A 13,659-nucleotide genomic window follows, 5' to 3' on the forward strand; every position below is an offset into this window, starting at 1 on the left:
CTGAAATTCCTGGGACATTCTCCTGACTTTGAGAATTACCATTGTCTGGAATTTACTGCAGCCAGGAAAAGAGGTGGAGAACAGATTAAAAATTAAGAATTAAGATTAATATTTAATTGAGTTGATTAATATAATATTGTAAATTAATATACTTCAATTATTTTTAAAGAATTAAGATTAAAATACAGCCATTAGAGTCTTGAGTTTAACTTCTGCTCTTAAACACCATTTATTTATTGATAAATACTTGGGAATAAATAGTTGAACTTTCCTCATTGAGTTTCCATGAAAATTAAATGAGATATGCATGGAAAGGGCTGAGCATAAGGCCCAGGACCCAGTAATAAATGAAATGCAAAGAAAAGGTCAGCTTCCCTAGCCCTTCAGATTGGTCCATGTGGCTATTAGTGCCAAGTTTGAATCAGGCCAGAATCTATTGTATTCTAATGACTATCAATTCTAATAAAGATATAAATCCTCGTGGTTTCTCCTGGAAGGGGCCCACATATCCCTTCCATACACGATTTGCTCCCTACAACTTAGTTCAGATCTCCCAGATCATCTGGGTGGCCCAGAATATCTCAGCCCTTTCAATTGGACTAAAGAGATCCCAGAACGCTAATGCCTTCAGGTTCCTGGAAAAATCAAACAAAAATCATTTCTGGAGAGGAAAAAAAACCCACATTTTTTAAGCCTAAAATCATTTCTACAAACAAATCTTCAAATACGATTTTGGATACAATCAAAGAAAGCCAGGCACAGACTGAGATAATGTGAATAAGAATCAGCAAAACCAGTAGGAAATAGATACAGAATTACATGGTCTCCAGATATTGGCACTGACTAGACTTTAAAATAATTATCTTCTTGTGTTCCAGGAAATAAAATACAGGATTGAAAATCTCAGCAGAGAACTGGAAATATTTTTTTTAAGACATAGCAGAATTGAAAAAGAATCACTAAAAGTCCTAGAACTAAAACTACAATAACTGAAATTAAGAACACAATGGATGGATTTTTACCAGACTAAACCTTGCTAAAGAGAGAAATAAAGAATTTAAAAAACAGGTCAGAAGATCTCCAGAATAACAAAGACAGAGACAAAAGGCTGGAAAATACAGAGGAGATGGTCAGAGTCCTACCCACAGTCCAGCACCCATTTAACTGGACTCTCAGGAAAAGCATAGAGAGAGAAGGGAGAAAAGCAGTATAATAAGAGAGGATGGCCGAAAAATTTCCAAAACTGGTGTAAGACATTGAGCCCCAGACTGAAAATAAAATTAAACAAACTTGGCAGGGAAGAGAGAAAGGGCTACTTTTTTAAAAGTCAGAGGTTACTCCAAGATTTCTAGCTCCAGCAAAAGGGTGATGTGATTAACTGAGATAAGGAACAGGGAAGGAAGGCTAGGTTTGTTGGGCTCAGAAGGAGTCAGTGTGAAATAGAAATAGTAGATTCCAATTTTTACCTGTTGAATTTAACACCCAGGCAGGGATAACAAATGTGTCATTATTTCTTGAATAATTACTATTTTTCTTGTTATGTTCATGTTCCAAAACATGTTCCTGTTCCTTTTTTTTATTCTTTAAAAAGGATGAAACTTCCTTGTCTCAAGAATCCAGCATCCTCAGGCTTCCTTCCCTTCTTGCTAGAATCCATGGTTTGCCTCTAAGAGCTGATCTATGAATGGATATTTGCAGCCAAATGTACAATAACTTGCAAAGTACATATGCCTGATGTTCAAATGTAATTATCTGTTCATTGCAACTTTCACGAAACCCATCACAACAAAATAATGTGTTTTCTAGTTTTCAACACCATGGACCCCATTTTTTAAATACTATAAGGGCAAGTGACAGGCACCCTGTCAAAAGTGCTTTGATTTATCAAAATGTGGAATTTCTACATATGACCCTGATGTCAAATAGGGAGTAAATATAACTTTGTGTCACAATCTACAACATTACCTTAAGGATTACCATGAGTTTTTTTTTTTTTTTTTTTGCGGTACGCGGGCCTCTCACTGCTGTGGCCTCTCCCCATTGCGGAGCACAGGCTCCGGACGTGCAGGCTCAACGGCCATGGCTCACGGGCCCAGCTGCTCCGTGGCACGTGGGATCCTCCCGGACCGGGGCACAAACCCGTGTCCCCTGCATCGGCAGGCAGACTCTCAACCACTGCGCCACCAGAGAAGCCCTACCATGAGTTTTTAAAATAGTTATTTGACTTCATTAACAGAAGAAAAAATAAAACACTGACTACCATAAATTTCTCATTTTTTTTTTTTACTTAGAAAACAACACAACTTTCACAATAAATCCTGTGACTAATGGGTGAAAATGACATAGCATGCTTTCTTTTCAACTGCAAGGTTCCCAAAAAGGTTAAAAGATAATAATGATGATGATAACTAATGTTTATTGAGCATTTTCTACATGACAGGAACTGTTCAAAGGAACTTACATGGATTCACTCATTAAAGAGATTTAAAGATATATAACATAAATGATATACTGATGACATGAATAATACTATTTAATGGAAAATCAGGCTTTTTTTCAAAATTATTCTTTTTATAAAATACACTACAATTCTGCTGATACAGTTAGGGATGAGAAATATATATATATGAGAGAAATTAGGAGAAAAAAACCCACTTTACAATAACAAACTACAAGTAAATCTATAATTTTTCCTGCAATATTATATTTTTCTTCTGAAAGTAGAAATAAAATTTTCAAAAACAATGAACAGAGAAATAATTTTATTTGCAAACAACCTTTTACATGCCAACATTAAGTTTTAAAATATCATTAAATTTTAAAATATATTTAGAGAGTATCCATGTTATTGCCTTATGCAAAGATTAATTTTTCAACACTATGGGTCTAGTTGTCCCAGATGTTTACATTGTAGTATTTCACTGTTTAACTAATGCTGTATTATTGTGGTTTCACTGAATATCATTCCAAGTAGAGTCATTAGGAATACTTCAATCATAATTTTGTATAATTTGATCAAATTTCCTAATGTCACCAGCAGAAATGGCTAAAGACATACATTTTTTAAAACAGAGGACACTTCTAAGAGAATTTTACCTAATAAAATGCATGAACAAACTTCTTAGATTAGTAAACGTCTTAAAGATTTACAAGTAATTTGGGACGTTATTTAACCACATTCTTGATATTATGAAGGGTTGAAATTTAGTTCTTCTCAGCCATTCTGACCATCAGATTCCTGGAAGTTTTCTGTGTTGCTTAGCTTTTTATTTTTCTTTGTTTAACCTATTTGAATCTCTCATATAGTCTGTAACCCTTAATATTTAGAAAAACTATGGATTCATAGAATCATTTGGCTCTTCAGACCACCTAGGACCCCAAAGGTCTTTGAATCCAGTCTCTCACACAATATTTGAATGCTCTCTGCCACATCAACCCAAATGTTTTCCATCCCCAATGCCTGCCAAAATAGGGCATTATCCACATGACAACCCACTCCATTTTCAGTTTTCATTATTTAAAATGTCTTCTCTAAACTGAAGTGAAACGTTCTTCTCCAAAACTGCCACCTATTTTGGATTCCACCAATCTCAGCACTGTACCTGGCAGGATGACCTTGGGCAAGTCAATCTCCTGTTGCTTTCGTTTCCTTAGTTGTAAAATGGGGATAAAAGATGTATGTCATAGGGGTGTGGAGATTAAATGAGAATGTTATAAAGTACCTGGCACAATACAGGGCCTTTGTAAGCCGTGGCCTTTATTAGGAATAGGAAACCCTCCTCTGCATGGCTGCTCTCAGAAATGTAGTAGCAACTATTGTTTTCTCTCCTCCAGGCCAAATATCCCCATTTCCTTCCATTTTTCTTTGAAAAACATGGTATTGTCTTTCTTATTTTTCTAGTCATTCTCTCTTGAATAAGTTTAGTTCTTAGAGAGAAGAGTCAACTGCCAATCAAAAAAATTATAGCCACCCATTTTATCAACTTAGAGCAGGTTGTCGTTGCAAGAAAATATTTATCTTTTCCCTATTGCTAAGTAAACCTCCTCTCCCCGTTCCCCCACATCCAGTGTCCCTAGAGTTGACCCTCTGGCAGTAGAAAGCAATAGGTATGGATACTTTCTGGTTCTAAAGTGAGGAGGAGCCAGAAGTGCCCCCTCAGACATTAGGATGTATCTGAGAAGTTTCCCTCCTCATTCTGGTAGGATGTCAGCTCTTCCTCATCAAGAGTCACTCCTCCCTCTCCTCTCCATTCCTTCCTCTGGACTTCACAATTCTGGGTGGTGGCTCCATATGACATCTTCTTTTTGGGACTTGTGAAATTCTCATGGTTGAGTTCTGTCTCCTCGGCTAATTCATCTCTGTCAATGATTCCGCACTTCTCCTCAGAAAGGTTCTCAGGGTCAGCCCACTCCTGTTTCTCCCCAGAAGCAAAGACCCCATAGAAGATCACGCCACTGTAGTGCACCAGGGCAGCTATGAGGAACACATTCTGCCATTCCTCACGGGTCTAAACAAGGAAACACGGTACCAATTAATATTTTAACCAAAAACAGAGATTAACAGTATCTTCTGGAGGTCTCCACTGGGACAAAAGCACTTGGTCACCCCAAAGGCAAATGCTGTGCTTCTCAGGAAGACATGTGGCAGAAGCATGCCCAGGACCCAAATGGAATTTGAGTGTTTAAAAAATGAAAGTTAAGACTACAATGAATATGCATTTTTTTAATTTAGAAGAATATTTACTAAATAAGCATCCTGTAAATTCCTTGCTGCACCACTTCACAGCTCTTCTAAATATACAAATGAGGTTTCCACTCACATAATAGGTTAAACTAAACTTGCTTTAGGAACCCACCATTGTAAATATCAGAGGTTCCCTCTTGCTTGCTTTGGATATATGACAATTTGAGCCATGAAAATGCTCAGTACTGACTGTCAATAGCTTAATTATAATCATATTTTCTATGAAAATATACTGTATCAAACATAATGGGAACTTGTGTTTAAAGTTAGGGGCAGACAGTGTCTGAGATTTAATGATCATATTACCAATCCTTTCATCTCATGAACAGACAAAGCGTGGATCCTCTGCCTATAAAATCCCCAAAGACCACCTTCCTTTTCTATCAAAAGATAAGGAAAGTTATCCCACACTTTCCTCTCCAAGAAGCTGGGAGAATTTCTGAAGTCATATTTGCAATAGGCAATCCAACAACAAAAAATAGTTGGGTAAAAACTCCATAGTATCAAAACATGTTTATTTGCAGAAAGCAGCATCTAAAACCCTTTCAAAGACAGAGATTAAGAAACCATGTGGGGGCCTCCCTGGTGGCGCAGTGGTTGAGAGTCCGCCTGCCGATGCAGGGGATACAGGTTCGTGCCCCGGTCCGGGAGGATCCCATATGCCGCGGAGCGGCTGGGCCCGTGAGCCATGGCCACTGAGCCTGCGCATCCGGAGCCTGTGCTCTGCAACGGGAGAGGCCACAACAGTGAGAGGCCCGCATACCGCAAAAAAAAAAAAAAAAAAAAAAGAAACCATGTGGCCTGTGGTTGAACTCTGGATGGATCTGGGATCTTCCTGTGCCACCCACCCTAGTCTAAATACACAAATATTCAGTAACGATTTAGTGCCATACCCGCTTAGGTTCTTAGGAAGGGTCATTAATGTCTTGTTTATTTTCTTCATAATAAGGAAGTATAACTGCACTAATATTTTCATGCTGGAACATGCTAAATGGAAATGGGCTGTAAAGTTTAATTACTTATGATTATAAAGCAATCAGGTAATTTATTTATCCTGAGTTGATTACCTCAGTTTCTTCTTTGTATCTCTAAACAGTCTATGGTATTAACACCTCCCCTCCACACACACACACACAGGCCCCTTTTATTTCTCAATTTAAGAAACATAGACCCAAACATCAGTCAGCCCTGTTGCCATCAATAAACAATAATTTTTTATTTTATTATTATTATTTTTGCGGTACGCGGGCCTCTCACTGTTGTGGCCTCTCCCACTGCAGAGCACAGGCTCCGGACGTGCAGGCCCAGTGGCCACAGCTCACGGGCCCAGCCGCTCCGCGGCATGTGGGATCCTCCCGGACCGGGGCACGAACCCGTGTCCCCTGCATCGGCAGGCAGACTCTCAACCACTTCACCACCAGGGAAGCCCAACAATAGTTTTTTAAAAGAAGAAGAAGAAATTTAAAAAAAAAAAGAAGTTCAAGTGACTCAGCCAAGTGAAGGACATACACACTTACACAGACTGGGGTAGGGTCTTGAGATTTTGTACAGTACTTCAGTCCCCTGACACTGTAACCCACAGCTCCAAAGGAAAACATTACCTTGTGCTTGGTCATCGCACCCACAATGAGGGGACAGATCATTCCAGAGAGGGTTCCCACTCCGTTTGAGATCCCCATGAGAATGCTGGCATAGCGGGGGGCAATGTCCAAGTGGTTGACATTAAAACCTACAGTGAAGCCAAACACCTCAAAATCAGACTGAAGAACAGAATTCCAAATACATTTTGTAAAATACTAGCTTTCCTCAACTCTCATCAATTTATTTCCTCTACATGTAACTAATGGATACCTTTACTGGGAGGGCTGGGTTGAGGATTGTCAGACTGTGTCTGCACAAAGCAGAAAAACATGCTATGATTGATTAGCAATGACTACCATGGGTTCTCCATGGGGAGAATTATGGCACCTGTACCTTCTAGGCTTAGAAGCCCAAAATAATGGTGTTTGGGGCAATACTGAAAAGCCTGAAGCCTGGATCACATTTATTCAGAGTAAACAATCACATGATCACACAGAGCGTGCTTAGAAGCAAACCCTGCCTCATAATATCCTCCCTCTTAGCTCTCAACTCGCTCCCAAAAGGCCACCATATGTAGGTCTGCCTTAGTAGCCACATGGCATAATGGAAAGGGCTCTTTTTTGATAAGAAAGATTTACACAAACATTGGCAGAATCTTCTGCAATTTTCAAAACACTTTTACGTACATACTTGATTTGGAGTCTGTAAATCTGGATTCGAATCTTATTTCCTACCTCTTAAACAAGTCATTTTTTAGGACTTTGTTTCCTCATCTCTAATTTGGGGGTAATGTTACTACTTAACTCATAAGGATGCTGTGAGATGAGACTCAGGGGAAATATGTATGCGAGAGCTCTTGGCAAACAGCTAGGCTCTGGTTACTCTCATGATTACCAATACCAGTACTACTTCTGCTGTTGCCGCCACTTCTGAGCACGCCCCTCTCTTTGAGGTCTTCTATCTATAGATAGCTCTGCTAGGAGTGGTAAAATAATAAATCACCAACACCTCACTATTAATCTGCTTATCAGGAGACAAGAATGAGTGGGATGAAGGAGGAATGAAGGCAGAGGAGGAATAAGGCTTTGAAAGAGGAGGCATCAGGCACTGGGAACCAGTTCTACCAGTATAGCCCAGGGGTGCATTTTAGAGTCAGACAGACCTCGGACCTGGCAGCTTAACTGCGATGCAAACCTGGACAAAGGATTTAAACGTTCTGAACCTCAGCTTCTTCACCTATAAACTGGGATAATCAGTCTTATAGAATTGTTGTAAGAATTAAGTTAAATCATATATGTTAATTACATAGATACATAGAGGTGAAAGCCAACATATAGGTTCTTTACGGTTGGTTATCCATCTGCCTTGTTTACCACTATCTTCCCTGAGCTGGCAAAGTGTCTGGCACATAGTAGGCATTCAATAAATAGTTGTTTAATTAATTACCAATTTGAGCTCTGAAATTACAGCAGGGGGCTGTAGGTTTTGTTTATTCATATTTTTATTTTCCTTGGTCTTGCTCTTTAATTCTCTATTTTGCGCAAAGAACTTGAAAACAGAATTAAAAAAAATATTTTTCCTAATCTGGCACATTGGCTGGTTGTTGTTTTTTCCTACCTCCATTCAGAGAGAATTTTGAGAAAACCTTTCTGGAATAAACATACCTTCTCTTTCAGGTCAAAGTGGCAGAAAATCAGAATATAAAACAGCTGCAAGATTAATTAATCTTACTGTTGATTTGAAGGCGGTAAACACTTTATTAGAAAAGAACCCAGAGATAAGAAGCAATTAATATGATTGGCGAGTATTATATTCTGATACAAAGCCTAGGTATTTGCGTTCAGCTAAAAACAATGTCAGAAAAACCATTTAGGTTTCTAGCTGCACAATACTGATGCTTGGGGGGAAAACTGTTGAGAAACTGAGACATTGATAGATTTTTTTGAAGCAGGCACACAAAGTAAATTGCACACAAGTTGGGAGAGTCAGTCTTCTCTAAATATGACATTTTCTAAAGCAGGCATCACCCATCCTTTGTTTTTGTTTTTGTTTTTTTTCTATATTGAAACTTTATTACAAAGTTATAAAGCAGAGCTTTTAAACAAAAAATACACATTTGGGCTTGCTCTTAACACCCAAGTACGTCTGAGAAAATATTAATATAAGCCACTTGAAATAACAGATTCACATCCAAAAGATTTCAACAAATTTATACATTTTATATTGGGTACTTGCCATCCCTTGTATCTTTCTAATCTCACCTGTCTCAGCTCTCTGGTCTATACTCAGTTCCTAAGCTGAGCAAGTCTTCCCTGGCATCCTATTAACTCCTTATAAAGTTGGCAGATAGCAGATCCTAAGGAATCATCATCCCCATGACCATAATCCCTCCCACAGTCTCACTGTTGGATCAGATAAACCTTTATTCCAATCCTAATTACTTAATTTATCTGCGTAAGTTAAGTCACGTTTCCAAGCATCAGTGTCGTCACTGACAAAATGAACATAGCAATACCCTTCTCATCGGGCTGCTACAGAGATTAAATGAGATTATATCTACAAAGTGGCCAGCACTGAGTAAGTGCTGGAAAAAAAAAAAAGTGGCAGCTGCTGTGACTCGGGCTGTTGGATTTCTCTCCTTCTCATTGTGGCTTAATTGGCAATCTGGGGACAATATGAGCCTGAATATTTCAATATCTCTGGGAACAGGATATGAATTTCTTTTGTATCACAGGGTTATCAAAGAAAGGTGTTCCTTAACATCCTACTAGAAACAAGTCATTACTGCTCTATCCTTGCTACTCAAAGTATGGACTATTGATCAGCGGCAACAACATCACTGGGGGACTTGTTAGAAATGCAGGATCTCAGGCTCCACTCTGGACCTACTAAATCAGAACCTGCATTTTGCAAGATCCTAAGGTGATTTGTATTCACACTAAATTTTGAGAAGCACTGGACTAGATTAAATAATAATTGAACAACAATAGTGAATACTTATTAATTGTTTTATGCATCTGGTACTGGGCTAAGATCTTCTAATGCTTTATTTCCACTAGAATGTAAACTTTATGAGGACAGAATCTTTAATTTTTTTTTTTTTCCCTGCAGTATCCCCAGTGCCAAGAACAGCGTCTGACTCTTGGGAAGTGTGAGTGAATAAATGAATGATCTCAGCTCACTGCAATCTCCCACAGCCCTATGAAGTTGCCGTTACATTGCTCCAATCTCTAGATGAGGAAACTGAGGCTTGAGGATGTAAATAACTTAGCATTTTTTTTTCTTTTATAAATAGTAAGTAGTAAAGAGGGCCCTTAAACCCAGGTCTCTGCATCCCCAAACACATTGTTAGCTGCACGCTACTTTTAATGCAGACATTTTTTCCTAATTTAACTATTTATCAGCTCTATTTACAGTTGACCCTTGAACAAAGCAGGTTTGAGCTGCACGGGTCCACTTACAGGCGGATTTGTTTTTCAGTAGTATATACTACAGGACTACGGGATCTGTGGTTGATTGAATCCTCAGATGAGAAATTGAGGATACAGCAAAACCCAGGATGCGGAGGAACATCTTATACAGAGGGCCAACTACAGGGTATAGGCGGATTTTCGACTGTGCTGGGGGTCAGCACCCCTAACCCCCACATTGTTCAAGGGTCAACTGAATTTTGATAAGATCAAGCCCCCTTTTTATGTTAGTTTAGACCAGAGGTTCCATGTTTTTCTGTTCTGGGATGTTAGCGCCCTGTTTGATCTTTAACACAGCCCAGAATTGCGGAAAGAGCACAGACACGAAGCCTGTCAGGACTGCACCTTAGTTCTTCCTTTGCTACCAATTTTGTGACAGTAGGAAAGTCCCCAGTTTTCCTGAGTTTTAATTTACTCCTCAGTAAAATAATGGTAATATCACTTGCTTCATAATTTTATCAGATAGATGCAATATATGTGAAGTGTTCTGTAAATGACACTTTTTAGTCCTACAATATGTTTTTAAAGTTAGAAAAAAAACCTGAGTTTTACTTTTTCACCCAGTTTTGCATAGGGAGCTTCTGAAGTCTGTAGGACATGATACGCTAGCGCTGTGACCTCTCACACAGTAGACTGGTTTCTGCTCCAGTAAAATGGGAGACTGATAGCCCTTAGGGTAGCTGTGAGAATTACAGGGGTTAATACACAGAGTGGGCTTTGAACAGTCCCCGGCACAGAGTTTGTGCCTGATCAATGTTAGCTCTCATCATCACCATTATTATTTTTACTTCCTGCTCTCGCCTGTTTAGAAAGTCACATCACCTCTCTGGACCTGAATTTCCTTGTTTGGAAAATGAAAGCCTTCGAGTAGACAAAAATCTAAAGAAGAGTTCCACCCTTAAAAATTTCTGATTCTATGACTATATGTCAAATGACTACATCGTTTGACTTTTGAGTTAATATTAGCAGCTCTCCAATAGGAGGTGAGGATTGAAAAGGTCACGAGAGCCTCCGTTAGTTAGGGTGACCTGGTTCTGAAGTATGAAGGCGTCACTTCGTCCAGCAACACACGCGCTGCCCGTGCCCCAGAGGCAGCGCCTGCACGTTGTTTGTTTCCAAGATGGAGAAAGTATCAACAAATCCAGCTTGACTGGGCTCCTAAGCCTGGTTCTCAGTGATCTGACAAAATCATCCCCACTAGATGAAAGTCTCTAGCCAGTGGCCCTGATCCTTGGGAATGGCTTGGCTACCAAAGGAAGATGCTACAATATCTTCTCCTTCCTTCCTCCCAAGTCTTGCTGGATCTATGGAAAAGATTTGGAAACCCAAAGGACACTTTACCTGAAATAGCAAAACCACTAAATCCTACGGCAAGCACCAGAAAGGAGATAGCCATCCCTTTGGTATGGGAAAAGCCAACCACAAGGAGTAAGGTTGCCTCCATGCCAAAACCTGCAAATGGAAACAGCAGGGGGGAAAAAGTCATTTTCATGTCAATCAGCCCAAGTTCATGAATTTATCAGATAAGAATCTGTTTTTATTTCCATGGACCCAAGTTTTTAGTACATACATTCTGGCACAATGTTTACAATCTTATTGGGGTGTTTCTTGACTACATGATGATGCTAATATTACCCAGGTGTTCTGTGAGCCTTCCAACATTTTCCTGGCGTACTTTGAACACTGAATGGTCCCAGGAGGTATGATGATGCCCGTGGGATGAGGGATGTTTATTATCCGTTGTTCATGGGTAGTTCCCCCTGTCATTTCTAAATACTAAAACCATCAGTGACTCTCCTTTGATTACACAAGTGATGGTCTCTCACAGAAAAATGAAATAAAAATAAAATTAAAAAATAAAATATTATTATTGCCAAAGGTGACTAGAAAGCTGTAGTGAATATCTGAAACAAAAAGCAGAGTCTCACCACTTGTAAAGCATAAGGCAAAATCTTCCCTTTCAGAAGTGTGCCAAGCTCTCAGGCCTCTATATAAAGCCACGAGATATTTACACAGAAAATACAGCAGGACAAAAGTACTTTCTGTTCCTTTCATTCAGAATAAGTGAATCCAGCACAATAAAAAAGAGTAAGGAAATTATGAAGATGGTCCTTCTCATCAACACACAGACACAGACACAGACACAGACACACACACACACACACATTCAGCCGATAGCAGACAGAAAGATGATATAAATACCATTTCCAGGGACATGAAGTACCCTGGGAGGTAGAAGACAATGAAATGATGCTTCATACTGGGGACCGCCTGCTGATTCCAGACATCACCACACATTTTTCCTTTGAGTTACCTCAAAGACAACAGGCCCAAATCAAGTCTCTGTTCCCCTATTTTCACTCTGAAACAAACAAAGCAAACTACCACCACACTCTTTCTTCTTCTCTAAATTAAACTTCTATCCACCTGTGTTTAGAACCCCAGATTTTGTCAGACGGGCCTGGGTTCAGATTCCATCTCAGAATCACAAATTGTGTGATCTTGGACAAGTCACCTCACCTCTTAGATTCCTCATCCTCCTCCCCACCCCCTCTGCCTAATGGAGCTCATAATACAACCTTGGAACATTGGAAGGTTAAATGAAATTGGGTATATAAGGTGCTGAGCACGATCGTCGGCCATGGGCACAGCTCAACAAATGGTAACCAAAAGTCCAATGCAGAAACCTCAGAATCATCTTGGATTTCTTTCTCTTCCTCAGCTTTCACATAAGATAAGAATCCATGGGTTTGGCCTCAGAAATATCTGTCAAATCCGACCTCTGCTTTCCCCTCCTGTGCCATTGTCTTAGCTCTGGGCACCACTATCTCTCACCTGGACAGCTTCAATAACCTCTTTACTTTATTGGTCTTCCCATCTCTTCTTCCCCTGATCCATTCTCTAGATAATTATCTTTCTAAACCACAAATCTGATCAGTTGCCCCTTGCTTAAAACCCTTGTCAATGGTTACGTATTATGTGTACAATTCTGTATAATAAATCCCTCCTGCGGTTCCAGCTTCATCTTCAGCCATCCTCACCTCCTTGCTCACCACCTGTAGCCTGTAGAAAGCCCCCTGTTGTCACACAGATCTATCTGCTGTTTCCTGATCACAGCACTGTTTTGTGCCCATAATGTATTTCCACGTACTGTTCCTTCACCTGCAGTACTCTCCTCCCACCACTTCTCTTTTCTGGAGAAATCTTACTATTCTTTAAAGTCCTGCTCAAATATTGCTTCCTTTGGGAAGCTTTCCTGATAACCCTTCCCCTCACCCACCAGTAAAGCTGACATCTCACTCTTACTCATTTTATAGAGCTTTTCAACATTGCCTTGTAGTTTTTCATTTGTATTTCTGCCTCCCTGACAAAACTGTGATATTATCCAGGGAAGGTACCATAAATATAGCACAGAGCCTGCTGAGTATGTAGTGGGAACTCAATAAATAATGCTTGATGAGTTAATGTGAAGGAAAGAAAGGAAAACCAAGACAAGTTAAAACACAAGCTAAAGCACTTTTTGTAAACCTTGGTAATTTGCTTACCTGTCTGAGTCCATTTCTTCAAAACTATCATAGAAATAGGGCAAGCCTCAATAATTGTTTTACTTGGTTATCTAAAGAGGATCAATGCAATTAAGGGTACAGAGGTGCTTTTTAAACTGTGGGCTTTACAGACTCACTCATATAGAGAACAAACTAGTGGTTGGTTACCAGTGGGTGGGGAGGGAGGGGCAGTGTAGGGATGGGGGAGTGGAAGGTACAAACTATTGGGTGTAAGAGAGGTTCAAGGATGTATTACAACAAGGGGAAAGTAGTCAATGTTTTGTAACAACTATAAACGGAAAGTAACCTTTAAAAATTG

The 13,659-nt window shown here is 39.6% G+C and overlaps 1 protein-coding gene across 3 annotated transcripts in view; it reads right to left on the minus strand.

Annotated features, from left to right (window-relative positions):
- Nucleotides 1-4,163: 4,163 nt before the first annotated feature.
- SLC17A8 (solute carrier family 17 member 8) overlaps nucleotides 4,164-13,659 on the minus strand; it is a gene marked incomplete at its 3' end in the record, with an annotated part of 51,591 nt that continues 42,095 nt past the window's right edge. For all 3 annotated transcript variants that reach the window (XM_081249304.1, XM_081249303.1, XM_081249302.1), the window contains 3 exons: nucleotides 11,137-11,247; nucleotides 6,346-6,473; nucleotides 4,164-4,508 (listed from right to left, as the gene is read on the minus strand). In XM_081249304.1, coding sequence (XP_081105430.1) covers nucleotides 4,164-4,508; nucleotides 6,346-6,473; nucleotides 11,137-11,247 — 584 coding nt within the window. The remainder of the gene's footprint in view (nucleotides 4,509-6,345; nucleotides 6,474-11,136; nucleotides 11,248-13,659) is intronic.

Source organism: Mesoplodon bidens (genome assembly GCF_964165515.1).
Source record: "Mesoplodon bidens genome assembly, chromosome: 11".
Classification (NCBI taxonomy): domain Eukaryota; kingdom Metazoa; phylum Chordata; class Mammalia; order Artiodactyla; family Ziphiidae; genus Mesoplodon; species Mesoplodon bidens.